This window comes from Boleophthalmus pectinirostris, unplaced genomic scaffold (assembly GCF_026225935.1).
Source record: "Boleophthalmus pectinirostris isolate CB_2022bp ecotype Guang Dong unplaced genomic scaffold, ASM2622593v1 HiC_scaffold_16, whole genome shotgun sequence".
NCBI classification, from domain to species: domain Eukaryota; kingdom Metazoa; phylum Chordata; class Actinopteri; order Gobiiformes; family Gobiidae; genus Boleophthalmus; species Boleophthalmus pectinirostris.
In genome coordinates this window covers 35,418,617-35,441,116 of record NW_026571095.1, presented here as the reverse complement: position 1 = coordinate 35,441,116, position 22,500 = coordinate 35,418,617, and the positions used below count along the sequence as shown (strand labels likewise).

Genomic DNA, 22,500 nt, shown 5'->3' with positions numbered 1-22,500 from the left:
TGACAGAGACGGGAAGAACGATCAGTCCAGGGGCAAACGTTTACCTCCTGCTTCTTCCAGTGATTGACCGAACTTGGAGCTGGAGAGATCGAAGGTTAAAGGTCGTATTACACTGTACAATCTGATGAGTCGACCTTACTTACTTGAAAAAAAATCTAGGAAACCGGTTGCCTTAAAAAATCTGACAAAATTTCCTCAGTGTAATGTAGAGTAAATTCCTCATCTAACAAGACACAGCGAGTTCAGAATTAACGATCGATTATCGCTTAATCATTAACGTCTTTATATTAATATTATCATCGTTATTATTACTATCTGCACTAGGGGTGTGCAAAAATATCGGAATATCGATATATCGTATCGTTTAATGTGATGAGACAGTATCGATATCGTGGGCTGCTGTATCGATATATCACCAAGAGTATTTTTACGTGTGTTTTTCTAAATTATTTTGTTACAGCTACAGTTTTGTTGCTTGTGGAGTGAAAGGAAACTCATTTATGCGACACATTTGACATTTTTACTGTTTTGATGATTAAAATGTTTGTGTTTCATATGAACTTTGCACAAGAAGAAGTGGTTTAACAAAGACTTTTAGTATCACAGCCATGATTTAGCCTTTATTTTTTTATTGAACCGTATCAAATCGATTTGAAATATATCATATCGAATCGAAAGTGCACTGTATCGAGATATGTATCGTATCATGGCCTGTGTATCGAGGTATGTATCGTATCGGCAACTCCTTAATGATACCAGCCCTAATCTGCACTACTAATCTGCATAAATAAATTCAACTTTACGACATATAAACCATAACAACTCTAGAGCCACATCAGCCCGTTTGACATTATCATGTGTTTAATTCAGCTCTGATCACATTTGTTTACGTTTTACAGAAACCGCATCGCTAATTAGCATAAACTGTTAGCGGCGATAAAAACATCTCGCTCCTTGTGCCGCTGATGTGATCAGTTTCTTTTGGACTAAAAGACACGACTCAGTGGATTATGTGTGTTCTTTTTGTGACAGAAGAGGTGCTGATGATGGTGAGTCTGTTCTGTGTGTATATCGTATAGGAGATAGTTCATGTTTTAGCTTTTCAGCGATCACACGAGTGCAGATCGTACGAGTGCAGGTTTAGCGCAGCTCTTTATTTTACAGTCATTTCACTCGTGTGGTCACTTTATTTATGTTGGTCAATTTATTTATGTCGCTACTGTTGCGGTGAAAAGACTGGAAAGTGTTTGTGTTTTGGACGCATGCGCACTCAACTTTATGTTGCAGTAACCGGGATACTGCATTTACATTCCACAGTATCCCGGTTACTATCGGAATAAACCAGCTACAGTAACCCGGTTTCTAATAACCGGGTTACTGAAACCGGGTTACTGCGTTTACATGCACCATCAAGAAACCGGGTCACTGATGTGCATGTATACGAACTCATTAAGATCCACAAACTCGTAGCTGTGAGTGAAGTGAACGAGCTGAATGCAAGTGAACCCTAGTGCATGTAAAAATAGACATCTTTTTAAAGCTTTTAATGTACATCAAAAACCTATGCATTTATATTTTGCTTCATGCGCGCGTATTTGAGTAATCCAAATATCTTGACACCTGCTGATGTCAGAAAATGGTGCTCCTTTGCGATTTTAAAGTCCACCCACCTTCACTGGATAACTGCAGTTCAAGGTAGCAACCAATGTTTTGTTTTGTTTTTTAATTTAATTTCTACCAAAATGGCCACACGACTCTGCGGAATCATGGATGTATCAATGATTAAGAAAAAAAGTATGAAAGAAAAGGAATTTTTCATTAAAACTAATCACTCTGAAAACAACTTTGAGTGGAGAAAAGTGAAGGGAAACAATTGAAAGCTCTGAAAAGTCAATTTTTCATTATAGGTCTCCTTCAAACAACCAGTTCACTCATCGGTTATTGCCAAAAAACTAGTCAGACAAGAATACTGAACAGTTTGAGCCGTTTTTAAAGTGAACTTATAGAGAAATATAGATAAACGTGTGTGGTGTGTGAGTGTGGATGTGCTAATTTTTCCTTCACAGATGCCTCATATGGGTTATGGTTTGTATTTCCCTGTTTTTAGTCTGTCAGGTGCCTCATATACATGTATCCCGAATTTTGGACTTCCGGTCATCGCGCAATTCATACTGGGAAGGATCCTCTGAAAAAGTGAGCGTCAAACCTCCATGTTTGTTTTCCCAGTGGGATGCGTCTATTGTCAAAGTCGATCTTTTCAAGTCTTTTGAACCATATCACTTTTGTTTCTGGTTCTGATATTGTCATATTTTTGTTTTGGGATTCGGACATCGTTAATTGTGTGGTTGTTGAATGTTCTAACAGTGGAAAATGGGCTTCAGAAGTTTGCGAACTCCATAAATACAAAAGTGAATCAGATGTGTGTGACTCAAACCTCTGTTCAAACTGTTTCTCTTCGCAACGGAATTGAAAAATAGTGAAAGGTGAAGGTGATGGGCAGGATTGATCCACAGGAAGAACCAAAAAGGAAACATTTGACTGACTAAATCATCCTGAGTTTACAGAGAACATTTTGTATGTGGAGCAACAACAAAACAAAATCCCGTTTGTTAAGTGAGAGGAGCAGAAGACAAACAGACTGAGCTGCACTTTCTTGTTCTTGTGGTTTTACAGCAACATCACGTCTTGGTCTCTTTGCAGTGGAAGGTGTTTCTCGGCGCCTTTCGTTTTGGCGCTGACTTTTTAAATTCGTAACCGAGGTTGAGCGAGGGATCGGGATTTTGCTTTGTCGTCGCTCCACATATAAAATGTTCTCTGCAAACTCTCGATGATTTTTTTGTCAGTCAAACGTTACATTTTTGGTCCTTCCTGTGGATCAATCCTGCCCATCACCTTCACCTTTCACTATTTTTCAATTGGGAAGAGAAACAGTTTGAAAGGAGGTTTGAGTCACACACATCTGATTCACTTTTGCATCTATTTATTTATTTATTTATAATGGAAACCCTTTGAGATGTAGTATCTCTTTTGCGGGGGGTCCTAAATACATTAACAAAAGCAGCATTTACAGAAAAAAACGAAAAAAAAAAACAAATGAAAACAGAACGAAAAACAAACACAAACAAAGACATTCACACAACACACAGACAGCGTTCGTACTGTACAATCCAGAATCTTAAGTTATACATACATCTCTCTGATTTTATCATCACCACACCTGTATTTGTATATTTGTGAAGAAAAAAGCAACTGTATCTACAACAGAAAGAACACAGAACTAAAATGTATTTTTATCGAAAACAGGAGCAGGACGTTTGTATCTGAAGACTAACGCCTTGAAATGGTGGATTGATGTAGTTGATCGGCTTGAGGAGGGTAAATTGTTCCATTCATTTGGAGCTTTCAAGTTAAATGCTCTGCAGCCAATTATTATTTTTTATTATTATTATAGGAACATTAAAACAATTGTTCAGTGTGTCGTAAATTATTTGCTGATCTAAATGGAATCAAAAACTCTTTTAAGTAGGAAGGGAACTTTGAGTAATAACAATTAAACACAATTTATTAATACATTTATGGGGCTCGCAAACTTCCAAAGCCCATTTCTCGAGCCGTTTTCCGCTGTTAGGATCCAACAACCACGCAATTACATCATCCCGAGTTTGCAGCGAACATTTTGTATGTGGAGCATCAAAGCAAAATCCCGATCCCTCGCTCAACCTCGGTTACGAATTTAAAAAGTCAACGCCAAAGCGAAAAGCACCAGCTGTTCACCAAGAAACACCTTCCACTGCAAAGAGACAAAGACGTGATGTTGCTGTAAAACCACAAGAACAAGAAAGTGCAGCTCAGTCTGTTTGTCTTCTGCATCTCTCCATTAATCAACGGGATTTTGCTTTGATTTAGCTCCACATACAAAATGTTCGTCCTTCTTGTGGATCAGTCCTGCCCATCGCCTTCACCTTTCACTATTTTTCAATTCCGTTGGGAAGAGAAACAGTTTGAACGGAGGTTTGCAGTCACACACATCTGATTCATTTTTACATTTATGGAGTTCACGAACTTATGAAGCCCGTTTTCCACTGTTAGGATCCAACAACCACACAATTACGATGTCCGAATCCCAAAACTAAAATATGACAATATCAGAACCAGAAACAAAAATTATATGGTTCAAAAGACTTGAAAAGATCGACTTTGACAATAGACACGTCCCACTGGGAAAACAAACATGGAAGTTTGATGCTCACTTTTTCAGAAAATCCTTCCCAGTATGAATGGCACAATGATCGGAAGTCCAAAATTCAGGATGCATGTATAAGTCTGTACATTGGTTCTGTTGTTTTGTCCTGGTTCTTCCCTAGCAGGTTTTCATACACAGTGTTATTACGTTGTTGTTTTGCCCTGATCCTTGCCTGGCAGGTGCCTCAGGACGACTGGGGCGGCTTCTGTCCGCTGGTGAAGGAGGACGATATTCCGTGCCGGAGGATGCGCAGCGGGAGCTACGTCAAAGCTATGGCCGAGGACGACAGCGGAGACTCAGACGGAAGCCCCAAACCTTCGCCCAAAGTCCAGGCGCGACGAGCCAGCTACCTGAAGGCCACGCAGCCCTCGCTCACCGAGATGACCACGCTACAGTAAGAGACACGGGAAAATATTCAGCTGTACATGAGTGAAATATTTATGGTTAATGTGACTCACTCCAGACTGATCGGTGAAGCTCTCTGATGGGTCTCACATTCAAACACATCCTGCTTTCTGATTGGCGTCAGAGCAGAACAGGCCAAAAAAATATAACTTTACTCGATTCCAGTTGAGAGAAAAGCACGTCTCCCCCCGTCCACAAATGCACAAAGCGCTGCCCCCTGCACATTTTTCACAAACTGAATCGTCAGCATAAAACAGGCTCAAGTACGTCTGTTGGCGTTCCCCGTCTTTGTTTTGGTTTGTTCGGCGCTTTCTTCTGCCTAAACCACAGAGCTGCACTGTGATTGATCAGGGGCAGGACCAACACAAGACTCACAAAAACTCATCTTGCTGGAAGGTTGACATATGTAATAACATTTGAGACTTTTTTAGGATTTTAATTTATATATTTAAAATAGTAATAATAGTCCTTCACTCTTCTCTCCAATAAATACTACTAAGCCATATTCCAGACTGGAATAGGCGAGTTTCATTGTTGACAAAAGCGCACGTTGCATGCTGGGAATTATGTTGGTCGGCGGCAAGAAACACTAATTCAACATGACGGACGGAGTGAGAAAGCACGTAAAGGGTATTGATCCCGGTTATTTATCCACTCTAACGGCAGAGGACCCAAGACCATTTGACCAGAAATTGGTCATAAGCATCGATGGAGCCAAAACACACTTTTCAACCCCTACAAAAGGTGGAACAAACCAAATTTCTGGTCAGAATCGCCAACTACCTGGACAAATATTCACTTGGGCGATATCCACAATGACTTGGTGGAAACTCCTGGGCCATTCACAGCAGAAAAGATGAAAACCTCCAAGAGTCTCGATGTGTTGTTGAACTTGTTGGAGTCCACGGTTTGTTAGGATCTTCTATGTTTGCTCTGCGGATGTTTGAAAGTCGTTTAATTCACCGTTAGCGGTTCTTTTCACTCAGAATACGAAAAAGACATTTTCCTTCTTCCGTGCTTCTATTTGTGCATCCGATAATGCAGCAGGAATTTACCATTATCGGGGATAAATACGCGAGGTTACGCACTGAGTTTGACGCTATTGTGTTTCTTGCCTCCGACTAAAATATTTCCCAGCATGAAACGCGGGCTTTTAATAACAATGACGTCAGCTGAAACTCGCCTATATTCAGAGTAATACAATTCTGAAACAGTAGAATGTCTCCTGATAATAATTAAATAAAATAAAGAACATTTTTTGAAAGGCCGTCCATAAGAACATGAGGTCCATTGTTTTGTCTGTGTATAAAATGTGTGTTACTCTCTTAATCTGTTTCATGGTCTGTATAATATGCTGTCTCATACTATCTCTTTTTCTGACTCATATTCGGATATTCTGTCTCATATTCTCTTGAACTTTGTAAAACTTTTGTCTTATATTCTGTCTCATATTCCGATTAGGGCTGTCGCAATAACTGCAAAAATGAATCACCGCGGTACTGAGAGGTCGACCGTGGTGCATGTTGGGCCACCGTGATCACCGCACCTGACACGACCCAGAGACTTGCACGGGTCCATTTTTAGAGACCCGCACCCGCCCAGACCCGTTAACATTCCACCTGTTACCGCCCGTGCCCATGATAACCCAGGACTAACACAGGACTAATTTAGTACTAATTTAGGACTAACCCAAGACTAACCAAGGACTAATTTAGGACTAACCCAGGACTAACCCAGGTCTAACCCAGGACTAACCCAGGACTAATTTAGGACTAATTTAGGACTAACCCAAGACTAACCGAGGACTAATTTAGGACTAACCCAGAACTAACTCAGGACTAACCCAGGACTAATTTAGGACTAACCCAGGACTAATTTAGGACTAATTTAGGACTAACCCAGGTCTAACCCAGGACTAACCCAGGACTAATTTAGGACTAACCCAGGACTAACACAGGTCTAACCCAGGACTAACCCAGGACTAACCCAGGACTAACACAGGTCTAACCCAGGTCTAACCCAGGACTAACTCAGGTCTAACCCAGGTCTAACCCAGGACTAACTTAAGTCTAACCCAGGACTAATTTAGGACTAACCCAGGACTAATTTAGGACTAATTTAGGACTAACCCAGGTCTAACCCAGGACTAACTCAGGTCTAACCCAGGACTAATTTAGGACTAACCCAGGACTAACCGAGGACTAATTTAGGACTAACCCAGAACTAACTCAGGTCTAACCCAGGACTAATTTAGGACTAATTTAGGACTAACCCAGGTCTAACCCAGGACTAACTCAGGTCTAACCCAGGGCTAATTTAGGACTAATTTAGGACTAACCCACGACTAATTTAGGACTAATTTAGGACTAATTTAGGACTAACTTAGGACTAACCCAGGACTAACATAGGTCTAACCCAGGACTAACCCAGGACTAACTCAGGTCTAACCCAGGACTAACCCAGGACTAATTTAGGACTAAATTTAGGACTAACTTAGGACTAACCCAGGACTAACCCAGGACTAATTTAGGACTAACCCAGGACTAACCCAGGACTAACTTAGGACTAACCCAGGACTAAGGTGCGCCTGCGTAGACTGTCAGGTGACCGCTGGCGAAATGACCGGTTACGCACCGCACAGAGTTAAGTGCGGCCGTCGTCCGATTGCACTTTGAGGACACCTGCTCCGCGTGCTTGTGCTTGGGGTTCTCTCTCTTAAGTCCGCGGGTACCCGACCTGGTGCAGGACTCTGACCTGACCTGGAGCAGGACTCTGACCTGAGCTGAGTTGGAGAGATGCAGCAGCACTTGTTGCAAAGCCAAATGTTACTTCTCCCACACTAGACACACTACACACATACTATCTGCACGACAACCAAGGTACAAGTGCATCTGCAACAAGCGCATCATCAGAGAGAGTTTTCAGAGCCACTGGAAATATTATAACTCCGGAGGATGTGGGGTGGGGGAGGGGGTGCGATATCACCGCATACCGCGCTGCTAACCGTGACAGCCTTAATTCTGATATTCTGTCTCATATTTTGTCTCATATTTTTATTTTGCCTGATATTGTGTCTGATATTGTGTCCTTCAGGATCTCCACAGAGCACTCCCCGAAGCTGCAGATCAGGAGTCACAGTTACCTCCGCGCGGTGAGTGAAGTGTCCATAAACCGCAGCCTGGACACCCTGGACCCCAAAGCCCTGCTCGACCCCAAGAGTCTGCTGTCGTCCCCCCAGTATCGCTCCAGGAACGAGAGCTACATGAGGGCCATGAGCACCATCAGCCAGGTCTGTGTCAGAGCAGAGAAATAAACCAGAGACCAGAGATCAGAGACTAGAGGCTGTCCATGTCCACACTCGCCGCCATCTCCAGTGCTGGGAAGTAAACAAAACATAGATTCAAGTTACTCACCGTATTTTTCAGACTATAAATCGCTCCGCAGTATGAGTCGCACCAGCTAAAACATGCATAATGAACAAGAAAAAAACATTAATAAGTCACACTTTCTGACTTTTCTTGACACTTGCGTTAATCCAACACTAGATCCTCTCGCGGCTTCTGTGCAAAATATTAATATATAAGTTGCACCAGAGTAAAAGTCGCAGGAAACACCCAAACCATAAAAAAAGTGTGACTTATAGTCTGAAAAACACGGTAATAATTCTGACTTTGAAGGACTGTACAGATACTCTTTAATTTACTCAGAATACTGTTACTTTCTTAAATCCAAAAAAAGATATTGCGTACGTTACTTAACTATTTTGAGTTTCCAAGGGTTGGGCAAACTTAGAAATGTTATTAAAACAACATATACAGTTTAAGAGCAAAAAGAAAGTGTGATTTAGAGTTTAGTGTTACTTTAAAGTGGTGGTATTTTGCAAATTGCTGAGCTTTTCACCATGTTATAAACTTGGTCTCTTGTCAAAAAAATGCCCAAAGAGGTTTTAGAGTCATCCATGCATGTCTGAGTAATTTAGCGATCTCTCCTGGGCTCTATTCAAACCCTTTTCACGGTTAGCTGTGAGATTCTGTACGAGGCTCCGCCCACACGCCTAAATCAGCCATGCCCCCACTCGACAATTCTTCATAAATATACAAAAACATGATCAGTGGGACGCGCGGCGATTGTGTTGTGATAGTGCTCTGAAGGAGGTGTGATTTAGTGCGGAGAGCAAAGGGAGGTTAGAATAAAGCATTTTCAAAACAATAAAAAGTAACATGATGATTGCAAAATGTGATGTGTTACAATTAAAGGGCCCGTCTCATGTAAAATAACTCTTTGCACATTGTATCTTCTGCACATAAACAAGCACAATTTTGGTTTTGGAACATCCATGACACAATAGTTCTGAAATCTTACTGATTTCTTGGAGACAGTCACAGATGAGGAACTATGAAAGTCCAACTATTGCTCCTCCCCCGCCCGTTCTGAGAAAGCACAGGCTCCGCCCTCCAAACGTGACGTAGGCGACGAGTGAGCCGCCCTTCCTCCGCCATCTCAGGGAGGGAGGGGGAGACAGACGTGCACCCTGATAGCGGCAGGAATAAACTTTTATTCATCATGGAGATACAGCGCGTTCAGCCGCATGTGTTGGACCCGGAATCGGACGGGACTTTGAGGAGCACGAAGCTCAAGCACCGCGTCCACATCAGCTGAACATTACTGATTGGTAAAGGATTAATAAACACTAGTAGATACACTTATTATATCGTGTTCACTGCAGGCGGGATGGAGGTGGCGGAGGTGGTGAAGGCAGGTACGAAGTGTTTTCTGCTACGTTAAAAGTGTCATAGGTGTATCTGCCGCATCATCGTTGTAGCAGCTTTAGTTCGTTGTCATGTTGGAGGGTGACAGAAATACACTGCAATTTGTTAAAAAAAAAAAAACACAGAATCAATCTAAAAAACACTTCAGCGATAAATACAAGGCCCACACATCACTCTTAGAAGGTAAAAAGTTCTGAAAAGTTGATTTTGCATGAGATGGGCCCTTTAATACTACGTAGAAATAAAATACCTCCTCTTTAAGGCTTTTTTATCGCAGAAGATCTTCAACTTGCAAGTGATAAATTGTTATGGATAATTATTTAAATTATTGTAGAATATTATTTGATTAATTTACTGCATTCTAACAGAATACAGAGAGTATGTTGCAAAATACATTTTAAAACAGCTGTTCAGTAGAGAGTAACTAAACAGTATTCTTCCCATCACTGTGCATCTCATGTGTATTTGTGGACGTTTTTAAAGCTCAAACCGCTGCTCAGGTCTGCCCCCTTCAGGTCAGACTGTGGACCTGCGCTGTCTCCATACGCCGTGTCCCGCAGTGTTTCATTGTTTCATGTTTCTGAGCGTCTCATTCGACTGGACCGTTCTGTGAGTCGTGAACTGCAGACACTCGCCACGTTTACATGAGAGCTTTAATTCTGAATACAAAAAATTGAATTCCGCGTTGAAACGGCCACGTAAAAACACTTAATTCCGAAGTAAGTGGGTGGTTTATTTCGATTTTAGAGCCAAATTCATTTATTTCTCGATCATGTAAACATTTATTTTTCTTAAAAATATTTCCGGTCGTTCAGCGCATGCTCGTTTGGTCGCTCTTCGATCCGGCTCCACCAGTCCTGTCTTCGGACTTTCCTCCACGTCTCTTTGGATTTGTGAGCGGGATGCGGGAGTGGGCTGAGGTAGTGCAGCCTCACGCTCAGTTTGTCTTCTTCCTCCCTTCTCCGACACTCTTCCCTTCTCCTCCTCAGCCGACAGACGTAAAGTGTGATGACAGAATTCTCCAGCTGCTGCGCAATTATCATCGGAACGACCGCGGAAAAAATTTTGATCATGTTTGTGTCCGTGGGGTCACGACAAACTGAGATGACAGAAAAGTTGGTAGTAGCTGAAGTGTGTGTTCTTCTGGTTGACTCCGGTTGAATCTGTTTGTGTCTCTGTCCAATCAGAGCCCTTCCCCACGTTGAGCGGAATTATTAGTAAATAATAAAGATGATTTAACGTATTTACCGTATTTTCCGCACCATTAAGCCTCCAACCCCGTCAAAAAACGATTATGCCCCCACAAAACTACAAAGCTGCAAGCACACGCGGAGCAGACAGCGACCGCACAGCGAAAAACACCCACAGACACACTCATCACTCCACGCCGACGAGGAACGGAACAGAGGAACGAACCGAAAAAGCGAGTGCAATGTGCCACTTCTAGTCACTGCGAACACGCCGACAACCCGTTGGTCCCAGACAGCACCCTCCCTACACAACTGAACAAAGCCCAGAGTCACCGTGAACGAACAAACAAACAAAACCACTCACCCATCACACTGTTGTGTTTCCTTTAAAGTCCGGTGTGGTTTATTTGTGAAAAAAGTTTGAAAATAGACCATTCTATGACTCTATAATGTGGAAAATACGGTATTATTTCCATGTAAACTCGATGGAGAACATTTTAATTCCCAAATATTTAATTCATAATTAAAATCATCATGTAAACGTGGCCACTGACACATAATAAACTCTTTCTACTTAAAATTTTAGCTTCATTTATTTTAACCATCATTACCTCTAGTCTAGACCCAAAACACAACATGTCAAATCACCAAGACAAGATCAAGTTCTGGACATGGGTTCTTCTGCTCCTGACCACACACTGTGTTTTTAAATGGACATAGTGAACCCGCCAGCTGCTGCGGTCCAGACAGGAAGTGAGCACTGGGCGCGCTTCCGGCTCCATCACCCGACAAAATCCAAAATCTGACCTTTGTGAAAGTCAGACGTCCTGTCATTACCTGGGACTCAAACTCCCGCAGCTGCAGTACCTGGAGCGGCCACTAGTCGGTCTGGAGCGGGACAGAGGGGGCGGGGCTTATCCAGTTTTTATTATAGATGATAGATGAGAGAGACACTTTTTCTTTTTCTCGACTCTTGCGTTAATCCAAATGTGCTCGTTCAAATGCTTTTGGCGTCAGACCTGTTCTGGAGGATCTTCTGAAAAGCTCTGGCCTCAAGTCATGTTAGCGAGGTAGCGTTAGCGTTAGCATGATGACACCACAGCTACACCGGGCCTTCCCCTCCGCACCACTGCATGTTCACAAAAGAGGATGTCACAATATTAAAACAGTTAAACCTAAACAGAACATTTGTGTACAGTAACTAAACGTCTTTAGTGCATTTTATATTTTTATCATTCAAAACTCCGCACTGCAGCTTTTCTAGTGGGGTTCTGCCGTCTGTTTGTCTCCATGGAGATATTATTGTTATTACTTTAGTCTATAACAGGGCTGTCCAATCTTTTTTCATCAAGGGTCACATATGTAAACACTGATGAAGCAGAGGACTGATCGAGGGCTGTAGACTGGAGCTCAGTACAGTGAATAATCAAAATATTTGCAGTTTAACACGTTAGAATGAACCATCAGTTTTTATTCACACTAAAATCCTTAAAATCACACAATAAATATTAAATATTGGCTTTATCAAAGTAGGTTTTCAAAAAACTTGCAGCAAAAAGGTCATTTCTAGTTGATGCCATGTAATTTGGGCAAATTCACCTGGAAGCCTGAGGGCCAAGGAAAATTTGTCTGAGGGCCGCATTTGGCCCACGGACCATAGTTTGGACATGCCTGGTCTACAAGGTTCCACAGTAGATTTAATGTATCTGTCTTGTGTAGGGTCACCAGATTTTCAGATAATTGTAATAAAAATCTGGGACACCCTCGGTCTGTAGTGGCCGGTCATAATAAAATTGTAAAACGAGTGTAACGTGTAACTCAGGAAAATTGTTATGGACTCGGCCCGTTCATGACTAAGGCGACGTTCAGACCGCAGCCTGAAGTGACCCAAATCAGATTTTTTGACCCCTATGTTCCTGTATCTGATCTTTTAATGACAGTCTGAACGACACAGATCCGATTTTTTTCAAATGCGACCCAGGACATTTGGATATGTGCTCCAAGTGGCCAATACAGCCCAACGCCGACACGTTTGCTCACGGAAATAAGCCGCCGAAGCTGTGTTTCCTCCGAGAGCGGCACAAGTCGGCGCTCACAAACGTACACAAACGTTCTTCACGTCATACGAAAATTGTTAATGAACTCCGTGTCGGCTACATCTCCACATCCACACGTTCCTTTCAACGGACTGTCCCACAAAACACCACGACCAAAAACCTCGTCCTTCTCCTTCTCAATCTCCTCCTTAAAACAAGTAAGTTGTTCATGTTCTGGCTCCGGTACGAGAGGAACTTTAAAATCTCCAGGTGCTAAATGTTCGCCATGTTTGGACAACTTCTGTAAACACAGAGACGCTCGCTGCGGTTGACGTCGTCGTGTCTCCAGTGTCACATGCGGGACATTTTCGGGCCGTTTAATGTTCACACTGGAGTCACATACAAGTCGCATTTAAATGGAAATGTGAACGACATCGCAAAAACATCGGATTTCACAAAAAAATCGAAATTGAGCGTTAAGCCCTGCAGTCTGAACGTCGCCTTATTCACCACATGAGTCAGTATAGTCACATTTTTTTGTATTTTGTCGTTTTTAAGCAGCTTTTCTGTATTTTACCAAAACAAATGACAGTTTATATTTCTCTTTATTGTTGGCAGGGATCAAATTGGTCAAAAAAAGTATGTATAAAACTGGGACAAATCACTGGTTTTGGACAAATCCACTGGGACATAGGACACTGGGCTCAACACTGAGACTGTAAACCAAGTAAACAGGGACGTCTGGTCGCTCTAATCTTCCATGTCTTTAGTACCAGGTGTTTTAAACTCCTCAAAATGACCTTGAAGAAGATTCTTACTGTGAGCACGGACACTTCTCCAAACAGCTGACTCCATGGTGATATATTCCTTTAATGCCACACTGCAGAACATTCTAGGCCAAGAAATATCATCTCCATGGAGACAAACCATCGACTGTATAAATGGACATAGTGAGCCACGTCTTTATATGAGCGGAACCCCATGAGAAAAGTCACATTAAATGACGAAAGTGTTTAAAAAAAACAACAAAAAAGCATATTGGCCAAACTTGGGTGCAATGAAATGGAGCAAAGGATCATGGTCTTTGTAGTTTGGCCATTTTCTCAGAACAAGAGAAAACAATCGCTTTTACAAAATACAAGTTCAACATGCAGTACACAGCAAAAAGTGAAGTGTTAAAATTGATTCTGTGAGAGTCAATTTTAACATTTTCTCAGAGTTTATTTCAGTCCAATCTGTTCTAGAGTTAATTTAATTTTAATTTTTCAAAATGTTAATTAAGTAACACTGGACCAAAGTTCCTGTTTAACCCTGAAATCAAGAGTTATATTAACATTTTGAGAGTAAACAGATAACACTTCGTAGAGTTATCCTGATTTTAGCGAAACAACACACAGAGGTGTTTTATTTTTACACTTTATTTTAGTTAATTTAAGATGAAATTATGAAAAAAAACTACTGGTTCAAACTGGTCTACTCTCGCGGGAGTTTGAAGTAACACTAGAGGAAGCTGATTTAACACTAGGGAAAGTTGAATTAACACTAGAGGAAGTTGAATTAACACTAAAGGAAGTTAAATTAACACTAGAGGAAATTAAATTAACACTAGGAGAAGTTGAATTAACACTAGAGGAAGTTGAATTAACACTAGGAGGAAGTTGAATTAACACTAGAGGAAGTTGAATTAACACTAGAGGAAGTTGAATTAACACTAGAGGAAGTTGAATTAACACTAGAGGAAGTTGAATTAACACTAGAGGAAGTTGAATTAACACTAAAGGAAGTTGAATTAACACTAGAGGAAGTTGAATTAACACTAGAGGAAGTTGAATTAACACTAGAGGAAGTTGAATTAACACTAGAGGAAATTGAATTAACACTAGAGGAAGTTGAATTAACACTAGGAGAAGTTGAATTAACACTAGAGGAAATTGAATTAACACTAGAGAAAATTAAATTAACACTAGAGGAAGTTGAATTAACACTAGGAGAAGTTGAATTAACACTAGAGGAAGTTGAATTAACACTAAGAAGAGTTGAATTAACACTTGAGAAAGTTAAATTTACTTCAACCATAGCAACTCTGACAAATCACCCTGACTCGAACCCCCATTTAACTTTCAAATAGTTAAAATAACACTTTTTTTGTGTTAAATATTTCAACCTGAACTTTTAACCCTCCAGTTTTTGCTGTGTACTTACTTTATTATCGTAGTTTTTCTGATATTGTTACATCCTATAAATAAATACCGCATGCACTCGCACCAGCAGCAGCAGCAGCACTACTGTTAGCACTAGTAGTAGTAGTAAAAGTATTAGTTGTAGTACTTTTATCACGTACCTCTCTCTGTCCTCACTGTCTCTCGTCTGTCTCCGCTTGTTTGTGTCGACCCGTGCATGTCCATTTTGTCCACAACATCTATTCTCCGCTCGCTAATGGACCTCCTCCTTCTAAAACTCCTCCTATGCAATATTCATCTGTCCATTTTTACCTCCCCTGAAAGCCTCTTATTCCGTCTATTTCTGCCGTTTGTCTCCCGTTCTTGCCGCGCACTCGCTCCCGTCGCTCCCGTCGCTCCCGTCGCAGCTGAGCGAGGTGGAGGTGAACGGTCAGATCGAGCAGGTTTGCGAGCAGGTCTACAGCGAGCTCCAGTCCCAGGCCATGGACCGGATGGACAGGATGGACCGGATGGAAAGGATGGACCGGATGGACAGGATGGACCGGATGGACAGGATGGACCGCGGGGGCATGGACAGTCTGGAGCCCATGGACACGCTGCCCATGCCCGGCTGCTTCCGGATGCGGAGCCCCAGCTACGTGCGGGCGATCGACCAGGGCTGCGCCAGCGAGCACGAGGGCGAGGGGGGGAGGCCTCTGCTGCTGCTGCCGTCCTCGCCGCCCCGGACCACGGCCACCACCGTCCGGACCATCCAGAGCAGCACAGGTACACACCACCTCTCTCTCTCCCTTTACTGATCTCTCTCTTTCACTCTCTTTCTTTCTCTTTCTCTGTCTCCCTCTGTCTCGTTATGCCTCTGTCTCTCTTTTTCTGTCTCTCTTTCTCTCCCTGTGTCTCTCTCTTTGGCTCTGTCTGTGGCTGTGCCTGTCTCTCTGTCTCTCTCTCTCTCTCTCTCTCTCTCTCTTCTTTTCTCTTCCTTTCTCTCTCTCTCTCTCTCTCTCTCTGTGACTCTTTCTTTCTCTTTCCCTGTCTCTCTCTCTCTCTCTCTGTCTGACTCTTTCTTTTCTCTTTCCCTGTCTCTCTTGTCTCTCTCTCTCTCTCTCTGTCTCTTTCTCTTTCTCTCTCTCTCTGTCTCTCTCTCTCTTTGTCTCTCTCTCTCTGTCTCTCTCTCTGTCTCTCTCTCTCTCTCTCTTTGACTCTTTCTTTCTCTTTCCCTGTCTCTCTCTCTCTCTTTGTCACTCTCTCTCTCTCTCTCTCTCTCTCTCTGTCTCTGTCTCTCTCTGTCTCTTTGTCTCTCTCTCTGTCTCTTTGTCTCTCTCTCTCTCTCTCTCTTCTCTCTCCATCTCTCTCTTTGTCTCTGTCTGTGGCTGTGCGGGTCTCTCTCTCTCTTTGACTCTTTCTCTGTCTCTCTCTGTCTCGCTGTGTCTCTATGCCTTTGTCTCTATCTTTTTCTGTCTCTCTTTCTCTCTCTCTCCATCTCTCTCTGTTGCTTTCTCTTTGTCTCTCTCTTTCTCTTCCTCTCTCTCTCTCTCTCCTCTGCCTCTCTGTCTCTGTCTGTCTCTCTTTCTCTCTCTCTCTGTGTCTCTGTCTGTCTCTGGCGGTGTGTGTCTCTCTCTCTGTCTGTCTCTCTCTCCTTTTCTTTCTCTGTCTCTCTGTGTCTCTATGCCTTTGTCTTTATCTTTTTCTGTCTCTCTCTCTGTGTGTGTGTCTCTCTCTCTCCTTCTCTTTCTCTCTCTGTCTCGCTGTGTCTCTGTACCTCTGTCTCTCTTTTTCTGTCTCTCTCCTCTCCCCCTCTCTCTCCATCTCTCTCTGTTGCTCTCTCTTTGTCTCTCTCTTTCTCTTCCTCTCTCTCTCTCCTCTGCCTCTCTGTCTCTGTCTGTCTCTCTTTCTCTCTCTCTGTGTGTCTCTCTCTTTGTCTCTGTCTCTCTTTGTCTCTCTCTCTCCTTCTCTTTCTCTCCCTCTGTCTCGCTGTGTCTCTGTGCCTCTATCTCTCTCTTTTTCTGTCTCTCTTTCTCTCTCTCTCTCTCCATCTCTCTCTCTGGCGCCCTCTCTTTGTCTCTCTCTCTCTCTCTCTAGCTCTTTTTCTCTGTCTCTTGCTGTCTTGTTTCTCTCCTCTCTCTCTCTGTCTGTCTCTCTTCTTCTCTCTTTTCATCTCTCTCTGTCGCTCTCTCTTTCTCTCTCTCTCTAGCTCGTTTTCTCTCTCTCTCTTCCTCTCTCTCTCCGTCTCTCTCTCTCCCTTTGTCTCGCTCTTTCCTTCTCTCTCATTTCTCTCTCTTCCTCTTTCTCCATCACCCTCTGTCTCTTTCTCTATCGCTCTCTCTTTGTCTCTGTGTAGCTCTTTTTCTCTCTCTCTTTCTCTGTCTCTCTCTCTGTCTCTCTCTCTCTCTCCCTCCATCTCTCTTCTCTCTCTCTCTCTCTCTCTAGCTCTTTTTCTGTCTATCTTCCTCTCTTTCCGTTTCTCTCTCTCTGTGTCTCTCTTTCCCTCTCTCTCTCTGTCACTCTATCTCTTTTTCTCTCTCCATCTCTCTGTGTCTCTCTGTGTGTCTATCTCTCTTTCTCTCTCTCTTTTTCCCTGTTTCTTTGTTCCTCCCCCTCTCTCCCGCTCTCTCTTCTTCTCTCTCTCTCCTTTCTTTTCCTCTCTTTCTCTCTCTCTCTCTCTCTCTGCAGTAGAGGAGTGTGTGTGCGTGTGAGGGTTTGTTTTCTTCAGGATGTTTTGATTTTCGCTTTAATCTTTATCTCTCCAAACGTGTCCAAACGCTGATGTTGTTGCGATGGCGCTCTGAAGGGGTTGTGTCTTAGCACGGAGAGAGACGAGCGCTCTAGAGGTTTCTCGGGTTCGGCGTGTGTGTGTCAGATGCCCTCCCGCGCTCTTGTGTGTTTTCGGTTCTATTTTCGGGGGATAATTGGTGTAAGTCTCGGAGGAAACGCTCGGATAATTTCTTCGTGAATGTGACGCTGCGGGTGTCACTCCTTCATTCTCTCTCTCTCTCTCTCTCTCTCCCTCCCTCACTCCGTCTCTCTCTTTTTCTCTCTCATATACACTCTCTCTCTACCCCCTCTACCCTTCACTCTCTCTTTCTCGCCATCTTCTCTTCTCCCTCTACTCCTTATTTTATCCTCAGCGGTTCTCTCTCCTCTCTCTTTCTCTCTCTTCTCTTTCTCTCTCTCTTCTCTCTTTTCACCATTTCCTCTGGGGGTTTACAGTACGTGAGGGAGGAGGGGTGTGTCGTCTGTCCTCTTCCTTTCTCTCTTCTCTTCCTTCCTTTCTCTCTCTTTCTCCTTTCTCGTATTTCTTCATTAAGTTTCGGGACAGATCCTCTTGGGGTACAAAGTCCTAGAGGGATTCTTGGTCTCTCCTCTCTCCTCTTTTTTCTCTCTCTTAATCTCCCGCCCTGTCCCCCTCTCTCTCTCTCTCTCTCTCTCTCTCCTCTCTCTCTCGCTCTCTCCTTCCCTCTCTCTCTTGTCTCTTTCTTTCTCTCTTGCTCTTTTCCTCTCTTTTCCTCCATCTCTCTCTCTCTTTCACTGCATCTCTTTTTTCTTTCTCTCTCCTTCTCTCTCTCCATGTCTCTGTCTCTCTTTGTCTCTCTCTCTCCATCTCTCTGTGTTGCTCTTTGTCTCTCTCTCTCTCTCTCTCTCTCTCTCTCTCTCTCTCTCTCTCTCTCTCTCTCTCACTCTGTCTCTGTCTGAGTCTGTCTCTCTTTTTCACTCTCTTTTTCTCTCTCTCTCTCTTGCTATGTCTTTCTCTCTCTGGCTCTCTCTGTCTCTGTCTCTCTCTCTCTCCATCTCTCTTTGTCTCTTTTTCTCCTTCTCCCTCCCTGTGTCTCTGTGTGAATCTGTCTCTCTTTTCTCTCTCTTTTTTTCTCTCTCTCTTGCTATGTCTTTCTCTCCCCTGCTCTTTCTTTCTCTCTCTATCTCTTCTTCTCTCTCTCTCTCTTTCTCTGTCTGTTTGTCTCTGTCTCTCTCCTTCCTTCTCTCTTTGTCTTCCTCTCTCTGTCTCTCTCCTTCTCTCTATTTCTCCCTCTTTCTCTCTCCCTCTCGTTGTCTCTCTCCCTTTCTCTCTCTATCTATTTTTCATTCTCTCTTTCTCTTTCTCTCTCTCTCTTCACTCTTGAGGGACATTTCCTCTGGGGGTTTACAGTACGTGAGGGAGGAGGGGTGTGTCATCTGTCCTCTTCCTTTCTCTCCTCTCTCTCTCTCTCTCTAGTCTCTTCTCCTCCGGGTGCTCTCAGTACGTGGGGAGTGTTTTCTCTCTCTCTTCTCTCTCTCTCTCGTCTCTTCTCCTCTGGGTGCTCTCAGTACGTGGGGAGTATTTTCTCTCTCTTCTCGTCTCTTCTCCTCTGGGTGCTCTCAGTACGTTGGGGGTGTTTTGTCTCTCTCTCTCGTCTCTTTTCCTCCGGGTGCTCTCAGTACGTTGGGGGTGTTTTGTCTCTCTCTCTCGTCTCTTCTCCTCTGGGTGCTCTCAGAACGTTGGGGGTGTTTTGTCTCTCTCTCTCGTCTCTTCTCCTCCGGGTGCTCTCAGTACGTTGGGGGTGTTTTGTCTCTCTCTCTCGTCTCTTCTCCTCTCGGGTGCTCTCAGTACGTTGGGGGTGTTTTGTCTCTCTCTCTCTCGTCTCTTCTCCTCCGGGTGCTCTCAGTACGTGGGGGGTTTTTCTCTCTCTTCTCGTCTCTTCTCCTCCGGGTGCTCTCAGTACGTGGGGAGTATTTTCTCTCTCTTCTCGTCTCTTTTCCTCCGGGTGCTCTCAGTACGTTGGGGGTGTTTTGTCTCTCTCTCTCGTCTCTTCTCCTCCGGGTGCTCTCAGTACGTTGGGGTGTTTTTCTCTCTCTCTCTCTCTTCTCCTCCGGGTGCTCTCAGTACGTTGGGGGTGTTTTGTCTCTCTCTCTCGTCTCTTCTCCTCTGGGTGCTCTCAGAACGTTGGGGGTGTTTTGTCTCTCTCTCTCGTCTCTTTTCCTCCGGGTGCTCTCAGTACGTTGGGGTGTTTTTCTCTCTCTCTCTTCTCGTCTCTTCTTCCTCCGGGTGCTCTCAGTACGTTGGGGGTGTTTTGTCTCTCTCTCTCGTCTCTTTCCTCCGGGTGCTCTCAGTACGTGGGGAGTATTTTCTCTCTCTCTCGTCTCTCTCCTCTCCGGGTGCTCTCAGTACGTTGGGGGTGTTTTGTCTCTCTCTCTCGTCTCTTCTCCTCTGGGTGCTCTCAGTACGTTGGGGGTGTTTTGTCTCTCTCTCGTCTCTTCTCCTCTGGGTGCTCTCAGTACGTTGGGGGTGTTTTGTCTCTCTCTCTCGTCTCTTCTCCTCTGGGTGCTCTCAGTACGTTGGGGTGTTTTGTCTCTCTCTCTCTCGTCTCTTCTCCTCCGGGTGCTCTCAGTACGTTGGGGTGTTTTGTCTCTCTCTCTCGTCTCTTCTCCTCCGGGTGCTCTCAGTAACGTTGGGGGTGTTTTGTCTCTCTCTCTCGTCTCTTCTCCTCCGGGTGCTCTCAGAACGTTGGGGGTGTTTTGTATGATCAGAGTTTTGTGGTTTGAGCACAGTTGACCTACATGGACTCGTCTCTGGAGACTCTGTGTTTTAACTAAAGCCGCTCACTGTAAAACATCAGACCCACAGCACGAGACACGACCAGAGAAATATGAACTTTAAACCACAGAACCTGCAGACGTCTGAACTACAGGACACAGGGAGGGCATCTGACCTAATCTGACTCACAGGGACATTTAGTTTTACTGTAAACTAACGAACAGGACGGGGAACATGAGACGAAAAATAATATAAACAAAAAATTATCTCTGTTAGAACTCGGCCAAAATGTGTTATATTTGTTTTATTTTCTGTTTTATAATATTGTACAATAAGCAAGAAAATTAGGACTAAACCAGGACTGAACCAGGACTGGACCAAGTCTAAATCAGGTTTAAACTAGGACTGAACCTTGACTAAACCATGACTAAATCATGTCTAAACTGGGATTAAACCAGGTCTAAACCAGGACTAAACTAGGTCTACACTAGGACTAAACCAGGACTAAACCTGGACTAAACCATGTCTAAACAAGGTCTAAGTCAGGACTGGACCAGGACTAAACTATATCTAAACCAAGACTACACCAGGACTAAATCAGGACTTAACCAAGTCTAAACCAAATCTAAATGAGGTCTAAACCAGAACTAAACTGGGACTAAACCAGGTCTAAACCAGGACTAAGCCAGGACTGGACCTGGACTAAACCAGGACTAAACCAGGACTAAATCAGGACTAAACCAGGTCTTAATAAGGTCTAAACCAGATCTAACCCAGGACTAAACCAGGTCTAAACCAGGTCTGAACCAGGACTAAACCAGGACTAAACCGTGACTAAACCATGTCTATAACAGGACTAAAACAGGACAAAATCAGGTCTAAACTGGAACTAAACCAGGTCTAAACCAAGTCTAAATCTGGTCTAAATCAGATTTAAACCAGGAATAAATCATGTCTAAATCTGGTCTAAATCAGGTTTAAACTGGGACTAAACCAGGTCTATTAAACCAGGACAAAACTTGGCCTAAACCAAAAGTAAACTGGGACTAAACCAGGACTAAACCAGAAAATACAGGCCTGTTATGTCACATTTTTTCCTGTTTATTATATTTAAATTAAATCAGTAGTAGTCCTGTGGCGCTTGTGTGTGTCTGGACTTAAAACCTCTTAAAATAAAATCACAATATTCATCTTGAAGTGATTTAGAAGGTCAATGAGATGAAACTAAACAGTAAAATCTCTGAAAAGTCCATTTTGCATAATAGGTCTGCTTTAAATAAATAAATAAATAAACAAATGTGACATAATATTTGCGGAACGGGGTCAGGCTCTCGGTCTCTGCGGTGTAATGAGCCGTGGTCCTGCGTTGGCCCGATACTGGTGATGGAGGCCGAGTTTTACAGTGCATCAGACTCCGGCCCAGTGGAGCAGAGACCGGGACCGCTGGAGTGAGAGCCCCCCGGGGTGTGAACGCGTCAAGTCCACGGGGAGACGGAGAGAGTGTCAAATGTACCACTGGAAACTCAGCTGGAAACTCCACTGGAAAATAGAGCAAACTACTGTAAACTGTAAATAAAACTACTGTAAACTCAAATGTAAACTACTGTAAACTCAAATGTAAACAAAACTATAAACTCTACTGTAAACCACTGTAAACTAAACTACAAACTACTGTAAACTGTAAATAAAACTACTGTAAACTCAAATGTAAACTACTGTAAACTCAACGTAAACTACTGTAAACTCAAATGTAAACAAAACTATAAACTCTACTGTAAACCACTGTAAACTAAACTACAAACTACTGTAAACTGTAAATAAAACTACTGTAAACTCAAGTGTAAACTACTGTAAACTCAAAACTACTGTAAAAACTACTGTAAACAAAACTATAAACTCTACTGTAAACTACTGTAAACTAAACTACAAACTACTGTAAACTGTAAACTACTAAACTACTGTAAACTCTAAGTAAACGTAAAACTACTGTAAACTAACTACTAAACTACTCTACTGTAAAATATAGTAAACTACTGTAAACTCAAACTGTAAACTTAACTGTAAACTCAACTGTTAACTACTGTAAACTCTACTGGAAACTACTGGAAACTTAATATAAACTACTAGAAACTCAACATAAACTACTGTAAACTCTACTGTAAACTTGACTGTAA

The 22,500-nt window shown here is 43.0% G+C and overlaps 1 protein-coding gene across 1 annotated transcript in view; it reads left to right on the top strand.

Moving 5' to 3' along the window:
- The window catches only part of LOC110169137 (disks large-associated protein 1-like), a 101,677-nt gene that overhangs the window by 22,405 nt on the left and 56,772 nt on the right, over window positions 1-22,500 (top strand). Inside the window, exons 2-5 of the mRNA XM_055151402.1 lie at window positions 4,423-4,637; window positions 7,742-7,937; window positions 15,231-15,310; window positions 15,386-15,588. Coding sequence (XP_055007377.1) covers window positions 4,423-4,637; window positions 7,742-7,937; window positions 15,231-15,310; window positions 15,386-15,588 — 694 coding nt within the window. The remainder of the gene's footprint in view (window positions 1-4,422; window positions 4,638-7,741; window positions 7,938-15,230; window positions 15,311-15,385; window positions 15,589-22,500) is intronic.